This window comes from Ranitomeya variabilis, chromosome 2, assembly GCF_051348905.1.
Source record: "Ranitomeya variabilis isolate aRanVar5 chromosome 2, aRanVar5.hap1, whole genome shotgun sequence".
Lineage (NCBI taxonomy): Eukaryota > Metazoa > Chordata > Amphibia > Anura > Dendrobatidae > Ranitomeya > Ranitomeya variabilis.
The window spans coordinates 769,975,299-769,997,335 of NC_135233.1; the positions used below are offsets into that span (position 1 = coordinate 769,975,299).

General features: G+C 39.1%; 1 protein-coding gene across 1 annotated transcript in view; it reads left to right on the forward strand.

Moving 5' to 3' along the window:
- The first annotated feature begins 2,058 nt into the window (after nt 1-2,058).
- Nucleotides 2,059-22,037, forward strand: part of LOC143807800 (gamma-aminobutyric acid receptor subunit rho-2-like) — a 151,010-nt gene continuing 131,031 nt past the window's right edge. Inside the window, exons 1-2 of the mRNA XM_077289737.1 lie at nt 2,059-2,358; nt 8,022-8,128. Of these exons, the coding sequence (XP_077145852.1) occupies nt 2,168-2,358; nt 8,022-8,128 (298 nt within the window). The 5' untranslated portion in view covers nt 2,059-2,167. The remainder of the gene's footprint in view (nt 2,359-8,021; nt 8,129-22,037) is intronic.

A 22,037-nucleotide genomic window follows, 5' to 3' on the forward strand; every position in this document is an offset into this window, starting at 1 on the left:
AAGTTTGGAATTTTTTTCCACTACTTAGATAAAAAAGAACCTAGACATGTTTGATGTCTATGAACTCGTAATGACCTGGAGAATCGCAGTGGCGAGTCAGTTTTAGCATTTAGTGAACCTAGCAAAAAAGCCAAACAAAAAACAAGTGTGGGGTTGCACTTTTTATGCAATTTCACCGCAGTTGGAATTTTTTCTTGTTTTCTAGTACACAACATGGTAAAACCAACGGTGTTGTTAAAAAGCACAATTCATCCTGCAAAAAATAAGCCCTCACATGGCCATATTGACGGAAAAATAAAAAAGTTATGGCTCTGGGAAGGAGGGGAGCGAAAAACGAAAAAGCAAAACCGAAAAAAGCTCCGGGGGTTAAGGCGTTAGGCACGAAAGCATAGGTACACAAATATTATATTTTATTGTTTAAAATGTTTTTAAAACAAAAATTTTAGTTATTGAACTTAAAAATTATGTATTAAAAATAAAAATGAATTACAGCACAAAGGAAAGCATGAAATAAATACATTTTTTTTCTCAAATATAAGACATAGGGTAAAAAATGCGCATATTTGGTATGTCCATATGACATGACGTATCTTCCCTCATTGGCAGGTAAGCTGTATATCAAGGCAACTGTCCTTCCCCTGAGACGACCCTGGAAGAAGCAAGGTGAAACACGCGTCGGGTGAGGGGAAACGGTGCTTGGTACTCATTGAGCAGCAGTAATTTCAGTCTACACTAGCATTTGTATTGACTGCAATTGGCATGTGGGGATTTTTAGGTCTTAGCAAGCATATACTCAGGATGAAGGTAAGTGATTTTTTTCACATTTACACATTTGTGTTTCTTACTTGTCACCCCTTTTTGCTATGTTGGTTGTCTATATATCACATTTGTCTATTCAGGCATTTATAGTAACCCTTACAATGAGGCACTCCTGGAATATTTTAATGTTTTGTTTTTTTTCTCCAATAATATTATATCTTTTAATACTACTTCATTGTTCTCTTCTTTTCTTGGGAATGCATATATATCCTGACATTGTGGCTTATCCTTAGTCTACTTGTCTGGCTTTTCTGTGCACCGTTACTATGCACTGGAAATTCAAACCCTGGCATTGGGAGGAACCTTAGGAAAGTGCTTACCCCCCTGCAAGGTGTTCAGTGCAGGTATCCTCCTCTCAGCACCCAGGAGGATCGTGCGTTGGGTCTCTAGCCAGCACAGTACCACTGTCTAATCTCACGAGCCCTGGGAACACCCGTGCTGGAGAAGTTACTGATAGTGACACTTTGCAGGAGACGCATATATAGTAGTGGTTATGCAGGACACAGAGCAATAAGTGATGAGAGGAGGAACGCTTGACCTAATACCTTTGGAGGGCAGCATGGACACTCCTAAGGTGCATCTGCGTCCACTACCTTAGTTTGTACTCCCAGTGCATGACATTGGAGTGCAGAAAAGCCAGACAAGTACACAAAGGAGTAAGCAGGGGTTTGCAGGCCACTCAGATGTAAAGTTTTTACAGGACTGAAATATAATTCCTTAATAAAGTGATTTAAAAGTTAAATAACTTTCAATGCTGTGTTGTTAAGTGATTATGTAAATTAGTAATTTAGCAGCACACGTCATTATTCTGAAAAAAAACTAAGAAAAATAAATTTTAGTTTTAACACTTTTTGGAATATGCTGCCGTTATTAAAATATAAAAATGATTTGACCGGTACCGTCCGGCTCCTATCTCTATAACGGCGGTACTGTTTCTCTTTAGATACGTCTTCGTAAAGCTTTAGATGATACGATACTTAAATCTGCATTATTAGCTAAAATGACCAAATCTAAACCTTAAAACTGCATTTTAAAATGTTTGGAAAGATTCTGCGGTTTATGAAAATCTAACCCAGATTAGTGCTCTGATGAATCATCCAGTGTGCCCATAATTGCATTGTGAACCACATGCCTATTATGTAAGGGGTTTAGTGAAATCTCTGTTCTAGGACCCCAGGGGATATGGAGTAAAGCACAGCCAAGTTGTGCTAACCCTCAGAAATGGCCAGTGCCGATCATTCATGTATGGAGAGCCTGTGATCTCAGGAGCACTTTATAGGAACCTGGAGCGCAGTGAGCACACTGATCTGTCCTGCCAGTATGTTTGCTGGGACCAACAGCTGACTCAATGTGTGCACCAGTAGGCACTGCCACTGCTGGGAGAAACTACAGTGCAGATCCTTTTCTGGTCACTATTCTGAAGATGCCTCATTCATTTAAACTCCTTCTGCTCATCTTCTGCCTCATCCTCCTCACAGAAAGCAGAAAGCATAGGAGGAGAAGATGGACAAATCAGATGGATGTGCAAAAACAAATAGGGTAAGCATCCGGAGAACTGGACATAATGTCATCTGTGAGATTGTTCCACATCTGTGCCTTCACATCCATAATCTTTGCTTACAGTAATTTTACTGATATGGTTTACCATGGGAAGCCTATTGTATGATGTAATTTAGGGATACAGAATGCAGATTGATTTATGTGTTTCTTACTTTAACAGAACCTTGGAAAGAGGATTTGTACACATTGTGCATGGTGAATTATAGATATACTGTATAAATAAATATATATATATATATATATATATATATATACACATATATAGGATTATGCATTTAACAACACAAATATAGGGTTTTTAATATTCTGATTGTAGTGTGATTTTTTTAAGCTCCTTAGTTAATGTCATACAAGAACTTTTATGTATATACATTATTCTTTTTTGGGTTTACACAAGGGCAGCATTATCGCAGGTAAAAAGAAATTCGGTACTACGTCATCATCTAGAAACAGAATGCCGGACAATGGGCAAAGTGTTCTTATAAGAATATTATATGATCTTATTAATTTAAGAACTGTAAGGGTAATGATGATGCCATGTCATAACTCATTCATGTTGCCTAGAATAAACTGATTTGGACGTACAACCTTACAGTGCTGTGGAAGGATAACAGTGTATATGTTTAGAATACAAAATGTTAATGGACATATCTTGGGTATGTTAGGAGAGCACGAAGACGGGTTGTGATTTATAGGTTTAATAATTCTATAGGACGTCTATGGAAATTTTGAGAAATGTGAAAAGCGTAGACCACAGCTTGATAGCGTGTCAGGCAGACATTGGTATAATGATGTCATAATACGATAAATCTGGATTATTGCATGAAGTTCGTAATTGAATTTATCTTGTATGTAACTGGCAAATAATAAGATGAACATTGTAGCTATATATATATATATATATATATATATATATATATATGCTTTCAATAACTTCATTATCACATAGTATATATTTTCCTTTATTGATGGTAGGATGGTATAATCTTAAAATATTATCCGGCTCGGTGTACTCAGGGTTACATCAGAAACTAAAACTTGTAAACCATTCCTCCAATCTGTTAGGGGTCTCCATGTGCCCTGTGGTTATGTCATGATATAAAAAGTGTCCCTGATCTACACAAGCACAAATGGATTATGCAATATATTAGCCTCGAAAAGAAACATTTGCATTTTCTTCCCTAAGGATGCTCTTGTGCGCGTCTCCGGCCGTCATGTTATACTTAGCCTGATGTCTGACATAGGGATTTGGTAGAGTTTGAAAGTTCATTAATAGCAGCATCTAGGAATAATTTAAAGCTTCCCTAATGCTTTGTAGCAAGCCAAGTTTATAATTCTCTGCCGATTAAATAACGCGGTGTAAGCACAAAGACTCTAAAATATGGGCTTTATGTACTGCGCAAGCAAGAGTTAAGTGGAAAGTCCTGCATGACATTTATTGACATTTATAGCCGAAACAGGAAATTATTAGTGAAAAAAAAACAAACTATGCACACTGTTTAGAAATGACGGTAAAACCCCAAATGGAGTGGGCACCCCCTGTATATTGATGAAGTACTGAGCAAAATACATGTAAAACATAAGCAATTCAAGAGAGAGGAAAGACACTTAAACAAGATTAGTTCTACTTCCTATATTTTACCCATTTAAATCTTTATTACCGTACATAGCAAACACATAACAAAAACAATTAAAAATGCACATATTGTGCCAGAACCTGTTTCCTAGGCAAATATCTGGGACTGTGATATAACTCGTATGATAGAAATATAATGAATATCTCAAATAGATATAAATAGACATTACCCCTAAAATGACGTCAGGCACTTTTTTAATAATGAAGAGACTTGCGACACACATAATACCAGAGGAATGCTCCTGAGGAAGCGTTCTCCTGTGGCGGTACACGTGGAGTCCTCTTCCCACATGAAGCTTTTCCTATAAGTCTATTCACCAGGATGACTGCACGTGGCATTTTATTGCACCCCGTCACTGCTTACCTCTTTACTGCATTATTTATGTATTATTATTTGTACCTGTGTGTTGCACCTTCATTATTTAATACTAGTTGACATCATTTCAGAGTGTAGTGTCTTTTTATACATTTTCCATTATATTTCTCCATTATGTATCATGCAGACCATGTGTTTTGCATCCCAGTGCCAGATTTTAGCCAAGAAATTAGGTTCTGACACAATTTATGTATTTTTAAATTTTTTTTTTTTTTTCCTGGCTTTTTTTTCCTGTATAATAGAGATTTACATTGTTAAAATGTAGAAAGTTCAACTAATCTTTTGTATGTGTCTTTCCTCTTTTTTCAAATGGATATTAGTAGGCTACGTGCCCACGTATCAGGAATAGTAGCGTTTTTGATGCAGAGCATTTTCGCTGCTTCCAAAATGCCACATATTACATTACGCACTTGTTTTTTGGAACTATGCGGATTTACAGCATCTAATGACAGTCTATTGGGGAGAATCCGCAGAGAAAGCTAAGTGTTTCCGAAACATAAATTTACATGATGCGGCTCGGAAACCTCCACAACAGGTGAGTTTACGCAGCGTTAAAAAGAAGGGCAGTAGGAATGGGATTTCTATAAATCTCACCCACTGTGCTTGTGATGAAGAACATTAGATACAACACTTTCCCATGCAGAGTCCTATTATTAGTATGGTCAGAAACTCGAATACATAGCCAACACTAAATCACAGGCAAAATTAAGCCATAGATAATAAAGAGTATATTAAACCATATTTATTCTTTATTAAATAGTGTAAAAAAACACACAAAACATCAGGGTGCTACTTAAAAGTGTAGGAGACTATAACCTAATACCAATCCAAAAAAATCAAATGTATATAATTATTATAGAAAATTATAACATTCTATTTCTGCAGTTGTATTTACATACCCCCGCAGAATTTATGCTTTCTTGGCCTTTTTTCAGAGAATATGAATGATAACACCAAAACTTTTTCTCCAGTCATGGTTAGTGGTTGGGTGAAGCCATTTATTGACAAACTACTGTGTTTTCTCCTTTTAAATCATAATGACAAGCCAAAACATCCAAATGACCTTGATCAAAAGTTCACGTACTCTGGGGATTTTGGCCTGATAACATGCATAGAAGTTGACACAAATGGATTTGAATGGCTACTAAAGGTAACACCCTCACCTGTCACCTGTTTGCTTGTAATCAGTGTGTGTGCATAAAAGCTGAGTGAGTTTCTGGGATCCAGACAGACTCATGCTTCTTTCATACAGCCACTGATGTTTCTGGATTGAGAGTCATGGGAAAAGCAAAAAAATTGTCAACGGATCTATGGGAAAAGGTAGTTGAACTGTATAAAACAGGAAAAGGATACAAAAAGATATCCAAGGAACTGATAATGACAGTCAGCAGCGATTAAACTATGATTAACAAATGGAAAATCAGGGGCTCTGTAAAAATCTGAATACTAGCGGTGTGGCTGTTTCAAGATACACAATAAGGAGGAACTTGAAGAAAAATGGGCTGCATGGTTGAGTCGCCAGAAGAAAGCCATTACTGCACCAATGCCACAAAGTATCTTGCCTACAATACGCAAAACAGCACAGAGACAAGCCTCAAAAATTCTGGAACAAGGTAATTTGGAGTGATGAGACCAAAATTGAACTTTTTGGCCACGGCCATAAACGTTACATTCAACAAGGTTTATGATGAAAGGAACACCATTCCTACTGTAAAGCACGGAGGAGGATTGCTGATGTTTTAGGGATGTGTGAGCTCCAAAGGCACATCAAACTTGGTCAAAGTTGAAGGAAAAATGAATGTAGCATGTTATCAGCAAATACTGGAGGCAAATTTGCACTCATCAGCCCGGAAGCTGCGCATGGGACGTACTTAGGCGTTCCAACATGACAACGATCCAAAACACAAGGCCAAGTCAACCTGTCATTGGCTACAGCAGAACAAAGTGAAGGTTCTGGAGTGGCCATCTCAGTCTCCTGACCTCAATATGATTGAGCCACTCTGGGGAAATCTCAAGCACGCAGTTCATGGTAGACAGCCCAGGAATTTACAGGAACTGGAGGTTTTCTGCCAAGAAGAGAGGACAGCTTTACCATCTGAGAAAATAAAGAACCTCATCCACAAGTACCACAAAAGTCTTCAAGCTGTCATTGATGTTAGAGGGGGCAATGCACGGTATTAAGAAATGGGGTATGTAAACTTTTGATCTCGGCCATTTGGATGTTTTGAGTTGTCATTATGATTTAGAAAGAGAAAACACAATAGTTTGACAATAAATGGCTTCACCCAGCCACTAACCATGAGTGGAGAAAAAGTTTTGGTTTTATTATTCATATTCTCTGAAAAAGGCCAAGAAAGCAAAAATTCTGCTGGGGTATGTAAACTTTTGAGCTCAACTGTTTATATAAAGACCATAATATAGTGATTAATATAGATAGTTGTACTCTAAACCCTTGACAGTAAAAAGCCTAAGATGTATTAATGCTGCACAGCACCAACAGTCTACACTATTTCTATGTAGATTGTTGTCATGCTATGTGCATTGTTTAGTCTGACAGCCTGACAGTGCATAGGAGCTGCATATATAGTGCACGACACTGTGTACATGCAGTGTCAAATAATGGTTGGTGCTACAAATAGAGATGACCCAGGTGTAAGTCATATACAAAACAATCAACTGACAGCACTCAGGCTTTAACCTGATAAAGGCTATGTTTTGCCGAAACGTTGTATGATGTGATGGCAGAATAAAGATCTTCCTACGTTTTTCACCTGGAATGGATGCTGCTCTTTCTTCTATTTTTCAGGTGTAAGTCATGTCAGGAAAAAGAATGTATAGGCATGAGAGTAAAATAATTATATACATTTGATTTTTTGGAGTGGTATTATGCTATATACTCCTGCATTTTTAGTAGCTTTCTGATCTACTTGTATGTGTGTTTTATACACTATTTAATAAAGAACATGGTTTAATATACTCTTTATTATCTGTGGCTTAACTGTGCCTGTGATTTAGTGTTAGTTGTAATGTAGAACGCTGCATTTTGGATGCAGCGAAAATACGCTGCGTTCAAAACGCTACTGTTCCGGATCGTGGGCACATAGCCTAAGGATTCATTCAGAGGCGACCATTGCTATTTACAACATTGTAACCTGACACCATAATTCTATGAAAAAAATCGAGTAATTGGTCCTAAATCTCCAAAATGTCATCCAAAAATGAGAAAAAAATAAAACAAGTAAGTAAGTCTTTACAGATAAAAGATAAAAAGAGCTGTTCTAAATAACAACATAGGAGAAGGACCGGAATATCTGTGTCCACTACACACAATATACCAGAAAAATAAAATTGAGCTGCCCTCACCTTAGGAGCAGCTCCTCATGGCACAGGCAGAGAGCAGTACACTGTACTGTTGAGAGATTCCACCAGCCAATCAGTGCATGCAGGTGTTTTACCAGTGAAACGACAATTTTGATTGGTTGGACATTCTGGCTAAGAGTCATTGCAATTTGAGAGACCACTGTAGTCAATATATATGTTGATGACCACCAAGCCACCAAGAGGATACGACTTATTACACAAGTAAGGATATCTTTGCCAGCTGATGAATTTAGCATTTTTATTTTTCAGCCATGTATATAAAAAGAATCAAGATCTCACCAAACTTCGAAAACAGAAAAATGATCAACTGATCAGAGTTGATGAGCATGATTTTACTATGAGGCCAGCATTTGGAGGTAGGTTCTCATAGATTTCTAATACTATTAAAAAGATAATTAGAAAAGAATTATGACAATGTGTCGTATGTATGATTAATGTATAAATTGCTTTGGTACGTTATCATTATTTTATGTGCCAGTATCATCTGTATCTTTCTAAAATTGTTAAAAAAAACCAATGGTCACTGAAATAAAGGTAATTACAAAGTTCTCTCCGGTGGCTATAGAGTACAGTGCCAATTCTCCGTTTATACCCACTAAGTGAAAAGGTCCGATAATAATTGCAAGCCATGGTTCAGTGCTGCAAACTGATGTTTACCTTCTTCTTCTGTGGGCTAGATAGAGAGGTGCTAGTGGCACAGCATTAATATACAGTACCAAGGACAGTGATAGACTCGTCTCCAGGGAGTGTTAATGCCACTTAAGAAGTTTGGCATCTGATCATACATCAGGCATGCTAACTGGCAAAGAACAAACACAAACTTTTCTAAGATGTAGTAAATGAGCTGTTAATTCCCTAATAATATACTCTTACACCACAACCGCCAACACCCCACTGTATTGGTTGGCATTTGAGATAACTTAAACCCTTCGGTATGGTTGTCAATGCCAGCTGCGACATCTATGTAGCTAGATCACCATCTATGACCCCATAGATGCCCGTGTTATGCCAATTGGTTGTCAGGAAAGAAAGGAGAGGTTTTTGGATAATTTCAGTGCTTGCTGATCAATGATGAGACGTATACCCCAGATTCACAAATGGATAGTGGTTTATTCTTCGCGTTTCAAAGTACAAAAGACTTCTTCATCCGGAAAGACCACACTTGTGGGTCAGACCAGCAGTCTAATATATATGGGGGCATTCCAACTGTCCCCCAATAGATGATGTTAGGGGAGATAAGGATCAGGCATATCCAGTTTCATATTACGAATCCTATTGTGCTTTAAAAGATGTCACCGCCAGAGAAGTCTGGCAGCAGCTCTCTACTTGAGAACACAGGAGAACTTGGCCAGTTGAGCGTTCCTGTGATTGAGTGGAGTCTGGGGAGATAGCTGTTGGTGGCAATGATGAGCCAAACAATATAACACATATCTAATGTTTATGGGAGGCTCTAAGGGGATAATAAAGTACCCTAAATATGATATTATTGAATTTGTATTGGGGGCTAATAAAACACCTGTCATTTTTATATTGACGGGCAAAATATGCTACAATACTGTGGTACGAAAGTGTATTATATCAAAGATAGCATGGTCCTTTAGTCAGACTACCACAAAATGTAAATAAAAAATTAAAAATGCATTCCACCTCCCCCAAAATTGTTTTATTATGTAAAAAAAAAAGAAAAATACAAATATTTTAGTATTGCTGCTCTTTTAAAGGGAACCTTTCATGTGAAAAAAAGGGCTATTAACCTGCAGATATGGAGTTAATCTACAGGTTAATAGTGCTTGAAAGCCATGCGGACATCGCACTTTAAGATTGGTTGCTGGCAAGAAATGAGCTGCATTCCTCCCAGCAGCCTTAGGCTTTCAGTCATCGAGGCATGGCTTCCGGATGTAATCACACTACGGAACTGACTGACAGCTGGCTCAGCAATGATGCTCTGTAAAGCCTGGAAGACACGTTTGAGTTTGATTTTTACTTTCCTACGCAGTAATAGCAAGATGACGCTAAAGCTTCCCAGATGGTCTCTTTAAGATGGCACAGTCAAGTCCCAGAGTAGGACATTTCTTTTTGTTTTTTTTGTTTTTTTATAATATTAAAGTTTATTAAAAAAAGAAATAAAAAATATTTAAAGGAAAAAAATAAAATTCATACAATATATGAATGATAATGATATGTAACTTCTTCCCCTGACTATATTCAATGAATGGGACACCTAGACCAAAACTGCCCTCTCGGCCAACAGAGGGCATACCTCTAAGCCAAAACATATAAACCTATATATAACCTATATAAGCAGGCTCCCTCCTGCTCACACCACGCTGGTGCCCGGTTTCCACCATGTCCCAAGGTAATGTTTTTGTAACATCTATAGCATGCACACATTCCCCCTAGGACTTGGAGGCGCCGGTGTTAGGTACATCTTCATGCCCTGCTCTGATTGAGCGCAGTGATATGGATATTTGACATTTTATATGTGGTTTCACGTTATTTCCGATGTATCCACTCCATGGATTTATTAGTTATTCTAACTTTTTCTATCATCTCATCTTTTTGGAGTTTTTATTGACTGTGTAATACCACTGTCCGTTACCATTCTTATTTATGGGCATTTCCCAGCGTGGTTGTGTAACCAGGAAGCCTTTATTTGCTGTGTCTTTTTCCAGCTATTAATTAACATCTTTTTTTGCTGGCGTTGTTGTTGGCACGCCTTCCCTTTCACCGTTTTTGTCCATATGTAATTATTGCATTGCTGTGTATTTGATACTTTAATAAAATTATCTGTTTTTTGATACCTCTTCTGCTTGGTTGCGAATATTTGCATATATCTGCTTTCTCACTCTGCAACCCAGTGGGTCTTTTTTAGGTTTATATATTCAATGAATTATGGGTAATTGACCAATGGCTAAAAACTCTCTTAAAGGGAGTCTGTAAACCCAAACTGACAGTATAAACTAAGCGCATAACCTTGTAGGAGATATAGAAACAATAAAAATCTCACTTTTACTGTTAGCTGGCGCCATTCTGCAGAAACTGAAGTTTAATCAGATGCGCTAATTAGGGTGCTTGGTTCAACTGTGACTGCACTGTGACTTCACAACCACTAGTTTCACATGTCCTCGCCTCCTTCTCTGGTGATTGACAGCTCTGGTTTGCCTGAGCTTCCTTTGCAGACATTGCTCAGTCCAGGCAATCACTTCTGAGTGAGGCCAAGATATATAAAATTAGTGGATGGATTAGTGCTCTGAGCCTCTTAATCATTCCCTGGGTGCCCCTAAGTTCTCTAATTATCATTAGACTTTAGTTATGGCCTATAAGTCTCCTATAGTGACTTATGCTCTTCTAAAGGAGAAACTTTACCTTTGAAACCCCTGTCAGAGGCTTCTCACCCAATCAAATCAGTTCTCCTGCTTTGCACTGATGAGGAGCAAACAACCCAAAAGACGAGTCTGCAAATAGAGTTTTTAGTTAGGCTTCCCATTGCAAGTCATGTGTCTAGTCCATATAACCCAATAATCACGAGTGCTATATAGGTAAAGGGGGGTTGGCCGGGAATGGGTGTATCGAGCTGGCTCATGAGATGCGTCTGCTCCCATTCCCGCCATATGATGACTATGTTATTCAGCCATCATCTGCCTTTAAACAAGCAAGTAGAACCAAGCATTGCTCACTGCTGTTTACCTGTTAAATGCCGTCGTCAATCTGTGACAATGTCATTTATGTATACAAGCATAGGACATGCCATTCTAAGTTCCCATTCACCCCCCCATCATGCAATTACAGGGTGCTGATGGTTTGCCATGGTAGCCATAAGGCTACTGAATTCCCCCATGCTTGCATGATGGTGCTTCTATGAAGACCAGTGTGTATCTGGGCTTTATAGAAGACAGAGATTTGTGCTATTTACTGTATTAAAATAAAAAGTACTGTATCACAAAAAAGTCAAAAGTAAAAAAAGTTTTAATATTTAATCAATTTAAAAATCATAAAAATTTTAATAATTTCCTTTTCCCCTATTAAAAATAAAGATGTAAAAAATACCACATTTGGTACCGTAAAGTTCGATCTAGCAAGATATAAAATGAAGTACAGTAACCTGACCAGTATAAAGAGAAAAGGGAAAAAAATGGAAAAAGCAAAATTGCAGTTTTGTCAGTCATCGCAACTCCACATAAAAATGCAATACAAAACAGCTTTTATTGATATAATTTGGGGGTTGTATCTACCCCAAAATAATATCAATAAAAAAATCAGCTTGCCACACAAAAAAGCTCTCATAAAGCTCCATGGACAAAACACACAAAAGTTAGGAGTCTTGGAAAATCGTGGCCAAGCAAAAGATTTTTGTTTTTAATACAGATTTCAGATTGCATGCTTGATATTGCCGTAATTTTACTGACCCAGAGAAAAAAGCTGCCAGGTCATTTCGCTGCACAATGAACACTATAAATACAAAACTTCAAAAAAAACATTGCGGAATTGTATTTTTTCACAATTTCATCACACTTGCAATTATTTTCATGTTTTCTATTACATTGCGCGTTAGAATAGATGTGTCATTCAACAGTACAACTCATTCATAAAAAAGCAAGACTTTATACAGCTATGGGGATGGGAAATTAAAAAAGATATGGCTCTTAGAAGGAAAGGAAAAAAAACAAAAGCGCAAAAATGTAAATTGCTTTGTCCTTAAGAGGTTGAAGGATCAATACTCACTTTTGCTACCTCCAATAGGTAGATTACACTGTCCTCTTCCTCTCTGAAGAGGCTATTTGCATATTTAAATTCATAGAGGAGCATTGAATGGCTTATAAGCCTCCCTATACTAACTTGGTGTTCTCCACAACAAAAAACTTTACTCTTAGACCAGCAGTTAGAGGCCTCTCACCTAGATAAAATCAGTTCTCTTGATTTGCACTGATGAAGAGCAAAGACCCAAAAACATGTTTCTGAAAATTGCCTTTTCGGTTTGGCTTCTTATATTAAATCACATGGTAAGGCCCTATTAAGGATTTACATTGACATTTTAGATTGATATTTCCAGTAAGTGGAACTAGAGTTCTAGTTCTCTTCCTCTTTGAAGAGACTATTTTCAATTTTCATAGTGGCTATATCCTAACAAGGTCATGTGCTTAGTTTATACTGGTAGACTCCCTTTAAAGTGAAAATTAACTCAATTCTAGGCTAAGTGACTTCATATTCCTGGCTCAATTTTTTAGTTACCAATAAACTCTGTGTATAGTGTACATGCCTTCTTTGCAAATACATTTTGACTGGAATGCTTTCCATATGATGCTACAGTAGTAGTTACAAGCAGTAGCACCTTCAGATGTGACACATCAAACCAAAGTCCTAACCAGGCAATGTGTACGACTCACCGCCCATTAACCCCTTCATGACCTTGGGATTTTCCGTTTTCTTTTTTCGCTTCCCTCCTTCCTAGAGCCATAACTTTTTTATTTTTCCATCAATATGGCCATGTGAGGGCTTAGTTTTTGCGAAACAAGTTGTACTTTTGAATGACATCATTGATTTTAGCATGTCGTGTACTAGAAAATGGGAAAAAAATTCCAAGTGCGGTGAATTTGCAAAGAAAGTGCAATCCCACACTTATTTTTTGTTTGGCTTTTTTACTAGGTTCACTAAATGCTAACACTGACCTGCCATTATGATTATCCAGGTCATTACGAGACACCTAACATGTCTAGGTTCTGTTTTATCTAAGTGGTAAAAGAAAAAAAAAATTGCGCCATTTTCCGATACCCGTAGCATCTCCATTTTTCATGATCTGGGGTCAGGTGACGGCTTATTTTTTGCATGCCGAGCTGGCGTTTTTAATGATACCATTTTGGTGCAGATACGTTCTTTTGATCGCCCGTTATTACATTTTAATGCAATGTCTAAACGTCCAAAAAAACGTAGTTCTGGCGTTTCTAATTTTTTTCTCGCTACGCCATTTAACGATCAGGTTAATCCTTTTTTTATTGATAGATCGGGTGATTCTGAATGCGGTGATACCAAATATGTGTAGGTTTGATTTTTTTTATTGATTTATTTTGAATGGGGCGAAAGGGGGGTGACTTAAACTTTTATATTTTTTTTATTTCTTTCACATTTTTTTTAACTTTTGCCATGCTTCAATAGCCTCCATTGGAGGCTAGAAGCCGGCACAACTCGATCGGCTCTGCTACATAGCAGCGATCATCAGATCGCTGCTATGTAGCTAAATAACAGGCTTGCTATGAGCGCCGACCACAGGGGGGCGCTCACAGCTAGCCTGGATCAGTAACCATAGAGGTCTCAAGGACCTCTATGGTTACCATTCTGATGCATCGCTGACCCCCGATCATGTGACGGGGGTTGGCAATGCGATAATTTCCAGCCGGATGGCTGGAAGCGCCGGTTAAATGCCGCTGTCAGCATTTGACAGCGGCATTTAACTAGTTAATAGTAGCTGACATGTCCCGGCTTTGATGCGGGCTCACCACCGGAGCCCTGCATCAAAGCGGGGGATCTGACCTCGGACGTACTATCCCGTCCGAGGTCAGAAAGGGGTTAAACCTGAGTGGAGTTATTTTACCATTCTCGACTCTTGTCACTTCTTAAAGCACCACTCCAGCTTTTTTTTTATTTTACCTCTGAAGTAGTGCTTCAAATTTAAGTCCCTTACCCCATTTTTCATACTCGCCTTCCGAGTCTTCAACTGTTATCCCTGCTGCTTCCGTCTCCAGCAGGGATAACAGTTTGTGACCTGCGGGAGGCTCTAGTGTTTCATGGAGCGAGATGGAGGTCATAGCTCAATATAAGTCTATGAGAGTCTTGTTCTGGCTCTCATTGATTTGTATTAAGAGCTTAGATCGCAATACCTGGCCTGGCCAGCAGGTCTCATGACTTGAGCCAACTACTTATTATGCACATGTAAGGCTATAGCCTAGGTCACAAGATGCGTCAGTTATGCCAGGTATTGCAAACCAACCACGGTCTGAATATGACCTGTAATTTTTGTAACTTTTTAAGCTCTTGTCCCCTTTTAGCAAACTTGTGCCCATAGGCTCAGTTATGTTTAAAAAAAATCAGACTGAGCTTTACTTACCCTCCCTGGATCCATCAATGTGTCTTCTCCACTACTCCAATCTTTGTTGCTTGGCTGCAGCGGTGATGTCAAGTTAACAGTGCTGCAGCCAAATACATAATTGGATGGGTTAAAACATTGCTCCTGTGCTGAGATAATCTTATAAAAGTGCACCTGCTTTGTACTGTGTAATGGCAGTGTGTAAACATGCAGTGCTCACTGGAACCTTCTGTAGTTTAGAAATTCTTCTTTAACCAATGCCATCTGTATATTTTGTAACAATAATGTTGCGAAGGTCTTGAGAGAGCTCACTAGTTTTACCCATCATTAGATGTTTATCATGTGGCATCTTGATAATGAGACACCTTTTTAAAGTTCTCCAGTTGAACCAGCTGATATTATTTGTCACTAATTGGCTGGATTGCTTTCTAATTACTAATAGATTTCAGCTGTCATGACTTTCCATGGCTTTTTGCAACTGTCTTTTTTCACGTGATCAATACTTTTTGCCTGTGTCATTTCTTATTATTACACATAATTTATGGACATCTATGGATTTATTTTTTTTGCCTGTGTTGATTGGATGGGTCGTTACTAGGGATGAGTGAATAGCTTTGGATAACTCCTTATCCGAATAGCTAGAGCGCTTACCGAATAGCTGTCACTGAATACAGATTTTACCAACGACTTGTGAGTGACAGATCCATACAGTATATGAAAAAAATATTCCTGCGGTTTACAGTCAGTCAATCACCCAAAACCACAAATGAGTTGAAACAGTTGCTGTTTTTTTGAGTGTTCAGCTAATAAATTCAGTAATATTTTTGGGGATTTGCAACAACTTGTAATGTGCAACTCAATTAAATCCTCACCATAATATTTTTAACTAGTTTAGGACTATGAAAATCAAAGGCATTAGCGTTTTAGAGGGCTCTGTGCTCTGAACCCCTTAGGAAGTTGTGCATTTATTTTTCACGTAACTTGTGCATTTATTTTTCACGTAACTTGTTTTTTTTCCTGAATATCTATTCCTTGTAGCATAAGAGCCTTATAATTAATATCTAGAATTTGTGCCATAGTTTAGGTATACGCAGCAGCATATGGAACGATGTAAATGTCATCTGTTTCTGTATATAGGTTTCTGTATAGTCATATATGAATCTGTCGGTTTGGGTCAGGAGCTCGGTGGACAGTCTCGGCATTGAGATCTATACTTGACCCGTGAAGCAACAATGTGTAAAATCAGTTTTATCCGTTCAGTCTTGAGTGGTCAGTACAGTGGGCACTTTCAGAGCCCCCCTAGGTTAACCCTGCTTAAAGCACATCTGTCATATGACAAATGTATTTTATATTTAGAAGGCTAGGTCTGTGGCTACGCCTGAGTGAAATTAACCAGTTCAGAACCAGGCCATTTCCCCCCATTGCTGACCAGGCACATTTTGGGATTTTACCATATATGCGCTTTTTTTTTGTTCTGATATTCAAATATTTTTGCTCCTTTTTTTGCTAATTTGCTTTTTTTTCTTTTGATAATACTGGAAAATGTAAAGAAAAATTGGAAATGCTTGTCTATTTTTCCATGTTTTTACTTTTTTAAGTTTTTCAAAGACCACAAAGAATCACAAAAAAAATATTTTAAATTGAAATTCACTATTTCTTAGAAAATAATTTTATATATACAACACATTTTTCTAAACGGGATTGGGGCTATAAAACAACTATTCAGAATTGTGGTGTCTCTTTTTTTATTTTCTTACTTTTTTTTATATTTATTTCCCACACCGTATCCCACCTTAAACCTTGGGGGCCATTTTTACATATTAATACATAATTTTTATTGCTGGCTTCTATGTAACTATTAGCCCCAGTTACACTGGAAGTTTGTCCTCCTGCATGCATAGCAGAGCTGACTGAGTCTCTTAGAACCCAGCAATCACATAATCACTGTATCCGTATACACAAGCAAGGATCCAGTATTTTCATGATCACTGGGTTCATAGGAGGGAGCACTATCATGTTTAGGTCTGACAGCTGGCTTCCTGCCCCACAGCTGTACAATCTTGTGCAAGCTGGTTACTCTGCATTGACGTTTTAGAATGTCAGTGCAGAATAAAGAGTGGACTTCTCAAAAGTTTATAGCCTACGGGTGGTCCAGAAGTAGTTAAAGAGTTATTCTAAACTTGTTCTGCAGGAGACTGCAATTTGGCAATGAGCAGTAAGCAATAAAATGAGAAATCACTCAGTTCTTCAGAATGGAGGGGATTCTGAATAACAATTAAATGAAAAGTTGCTTATTTTTGCAAGCATTTTCAATTCTAATCATTAAAGAAATGAGACAACCCCTTTAACAAACATTCAATTTTTTTTCATATGGTTTTATTGTATGTGAATGTTTAAGTAAATTAGGCTGTATAGTTCTCATACCATTGTTGCCTCCTCTGGATTAACGCATCAACAGTGCTGTTACTTTTGTGTAATTCTGCCCTTCACCTCATTAAAAGGGGCATCAAATGCTTAAACCCTTATTCCTACATCCAGTGCTATGAAACGTAAGCTGCAGAGGATACAGATAAAATACCTATGGTAGTTTATTGACTGGCAGTCTTTTTGTGCACCTTATGGCAATATGATTTGTACACAGTAAAATTGCTTTATTTGTATGGTATGTTGTTCTAAGGGTTGTCTAATGAAGAATACCCTATTTATGTTTACCTATTATGACAAATGGACTTCAAAGATGGGGGTCGATGACAGAGAAAGAACTGAAAAATGCTTTCTACGAAAGGAAATAGATGTTATGTAATACTACAATTACTACATTTTCCCGGCAGAGAAATGCTCGACTGGTTGTGACTTCCTTGGGCTAAATCAGCTGAGGCACCATGAGTGGTACTTGTGGTGATCAGCTTGTCTACTGGATTTTGCCACAACTTCTCCACAGGGATTTTCTATCCAAGTTACATACTTTCAGCAAGAAGTGCAGTTTGACGATCACTAAGTGTGTATATGGCTTGTTGAAAGTTTACCCTATGGTGGAAAACTCCTTTAATCTACAAAAAGTACAATTTATTTAGTAATAATCAGCGATATTGCATAGATAATACTATTATTTGGAAACAATTACATCATTTTACCAGATTACCTTATTTTCGACATTTACATTTAGTGGCTCAAACTATTATCTGTGGGTTCTGCAATAAATCTACATAATAAAAATCGTAGCCAAAATGTCACAGTATTGTTTAGACTAGAAGAAATTTCCCAGAGGTCAGTATCTCTATCTTTTCAGATGACTTTGATGCTTCACGTGGGCAATAAACATCTGGAGGCGTACAGCATGTGTGGGTGTCTTTGCAGGGCATCGGGATTAACTAGAGAAGCTTCCTAATGATCAGGAGGATTATTGAGCCAAACACAGCAGGGCAGCTCTGTGCGAGTGATCAACAGCTGCTTAACCCCTTTCTGCCCTGCCCCCTCATGCATTATTTTATGGAATTCCCCATTTAAAATCTTACTACTACATTATTTGACTTTCTACAAAGCAGTGGATAATGCTACTGTGGCGGTCACTGTCCGTCCTGCCAATAATGTATATTTCATATTCTGTGCATAGGACGCGCTGTAGGGTGATAAATACCTATTATTATGTTTGATGACATAAATAAGAAAAGTAATTAACAATCTAAAATCAGCAGTCAGGAAAAAGATGATACATATTAGGATGTAAAGAGAGGTGGATTATATAGATGTTTCCCAGCAGGGTAAGTCGATTTAGCATGAGAATCAAAGGCGATTGGCCAAAGGCGATTCTCAAAGTCTGCTTAGTAACCCGCCGTCATTTCGTGTTAACTGTTGGATATCCATGTGCTTTGCCTTACAGAACCTCTAGGTTCGTTACTGCGTGCAGATACTGTATATGTTATGTTTGCATTTATAACAGAAGGAGCAAAAGGGTAGTTCTGCGCAGCTGTGAATGAATGGAGGATGCCAATCCAATAGTAAATGGTTTATTTGTCAACACGTTTCGAATCATACAGATTCTTCATTAGGACAACCACGATCTGATGAAGAAGCTGTATGCTTTGAAATGCGTTGATTAATAAACCACTAACTGTTGGATTGGCATCCTCCATTCTTTCACGGCAGCGCAGAACTACCCATTTGATCCTACTTTTATGCTTTCATCTTCTCGTGGGTCTGTAGCAGCCTTAAGCACTATAAGTGGTTGTGTGCATGTAGAACTCGCAGGAACGCGGGATGTCGCCACGGACAGGAGGCAGATCAAGAGCTAAAGTATTTAACAATAAATGTACTCCACGCAGGAAGTAGTGGGTTGCAGGGTGGTGGCAGGAAATAGGGCAGAACTGGGAGAGTGGCAGGGTAGGACAGGGACGAATGTTCGTTCAGAATTAAAGGGGTGAAAACTTATTGGACTGTAGTCTTCGTACACTGGTCCTGGGTGACAGGGCTCAGGCCTAGTCACCTGCCTTTCTCAGCGTCGCACACCTGATACAGTCCCCAAGTCAAGTCTGCGTCTTCTCCAGTGGCGGAGGATAGCAGGGGTCTGTCGCCTAGTAGTACATCAGCGGTGGTCCTATGTGAGGGAGTACTGTCGGGTGGGCTATATGCACGGCACGCTCTGCCCTTTCAGCAGACACTGCACCCGACTCACCACTCGTCTTTCCTGTACCGGCTCTGCTCTGTGCACATATCTCTGCACGGCTCCACTGGTACAGTAATCCCCCAGCACTACAGCTCCTTTCCTCCTGGATGGTAGCAGCATGGCCTGTCCCAGGCCTGGTACTCTCAGGTGGAGGAAGGGACAGCCCAGCATGCCGCTGACCGCTCTCCTCCGCGCTGCTCTGACTGACTCGCTTTGCGCGCTTTTTTCTTTTTGTCTCCGATGCTGCGTGCTCTTCAATGGCTCTCCCCGCCCCCCTTCTGTCAGCAGGAAGCTCCGTCTTGCAAGTCCTTCCCCTCGGCTGCAGAGGAAGGTCTGCCTCCTTAAAGCTTCCCCCCGGGAACAGAGGATGCAGCCCTTTCAGTTCCGGACCCGGCATGCAGGTACCCACGGTCCGGTTTATCTCCTTACATGCACACAACTAAAGCAGATGAGCACATTTTGTGCATTTCTGTTCAATTTATTTTACCCAGATAAGACCTTATTTGAGCTTTGTCTTTTTCCAGTGTTTTTCCTTTTCTCGTGTTTGCATTTAGGCATTACTCTAGAATTTGGTTGACTGCTCTAGTGACGAAGGTTGCAACTAATCTCCTATTGCTTGTTTAAATTAAATACTGGGTTCTTGTACTCATATACATGGATGTGTATATCTGACGAAGGTCGGTGAGACCGAAATGTCACAATTTGCTTATGAACAATCCTTGGAGTTAATAAAATGCAATTAACAGCGTGCCGGATTCTATTCTTTTTCCATATTGAATTTGGTTGGTTCGCTGGTACATTGACCAATATGCTATATGGACAAAAGCATTTGGACATGTCCAAGTTACACCTAAAGGAGCTTTTAAAACATCCCATTCTAAGTCTATAGGTATTAATATGGAGTTGGTTCTCTTTATGGACCTTGCTTTGGGCACTGTGACACAGCCATGCTAGAACAGAAAAAGACTTTCCCCAAATTATTCACACAAAGTTAGAAATGTACAATTGTCCCAACTGTCTTGTGATACTGAAGTATTTTAAGACTTCCTAGATTATCCGGATGGGTGGTCCTTAACATTATTTACCTGAAGAGCCACATTTAGCTCTAGCAGAGGGTCGCGAGCCACATACAGAATCCCCCGTAGGAGTAGCGTTCTGCTCTTACCCCCCCTCAAAGCAGCTTCAAGCACCTCTTCTGACTGGCAATATACTGTGGCTAGATTACTAACATAATTTATCTTTAAACACCCAAGGTCAGTATATGCTTTTTCATAGCTGCTCTTCTGTATGGTGCTGCTCAAAGAATCACCATCTGTACATCCACTTTTCATAGCTGATTGCTAGACCTCTAGCTAATGAACCACAAGGAATAAACCCATGTGACTCTCAAACCACAAGTCAAGAACCCCTGCACAAGATGAACCGCTGAAAAAAAAACAGCCAGCGACAAGGGGTGCCTTACAGGCAGCTTACAGGCTGCTTGTTATCAATATCTTGGGTTGGCCAGGAACAGATGCTGAACAGTTTAGTGAGGGAAACCACCAGTCAAAAATAAACTTTTGACTGAATTATAACTTGGTGTGGATTATATACAGTAGGTAGCGGGTACACAACTTTGTGAATGGAGCATTTTCCACACACAATTCCAATTCCTTTCTCGTTTGCTTGTCCATTCTCTATCTCCACTGTTTCACATTCTTTCGCCACAGCCCAGCTCAGTACTACAGTCTAGTTAGCAAGAGTCCTAGTCTCAACCCGTGGTCCTGTGTCTTCCTTCCCCTCCAAAGGAACTATGTTGCCATTATGGCCTATACTTTACTTCTCTGTCACTGATGCTCCGGAACTCCCGCCCAGGGCACTCTCTTCATCTCAAGTACTCTGTCCCATCGTGGCCCGTCACCTCTTGTACTGCTAGACGTCCTCTCCTGGGACCCATCTCCAATTAACCACTCTGTCGATCTGTTGGTTCTCCTATTTGCTTCAGTTCACACTAACCACCATGTTGGTTTCCCCTCACTTCAGGACACCCACGTCATATGTTACTGCTACTGTCTAGACCAGTGTTTCCCAAACTCCAGTCCTCATGGACCCCAACAGATCATGTTTTCAGGATTTCCTTAGTATTGCACAGGTGATGGAAGTATCAGGAGTTCTCTCACTTGTGCAGCACTATGAAAATCCTGAAAACATGACCTGTTGGGGTCCGTGAGGACTGGAGTTTGGGAAATATTGGTCTAGACCTTAAGTCTACTTCAAACACACAATGGGCTCTATCTGACATTGCGCCCAGAAACTGTCTCTGTCTCTTCAGGTTATCCCCTCCCACTCTGGGCTAGTCCCAATAATTTAATCTAACTCTCCTACGGTTGAGCATAACACAATGACAACACCATTAACGCATGCCTCAGTTCACATTACACAGCACATCAATAAACTTGTTCTTTAAGGGGGAACGTGGCCAGTATGTCCATCTCCTTACACTTCAAAAAACAAGCCCTTCATACGGCTACGTCGATGGAAAAAT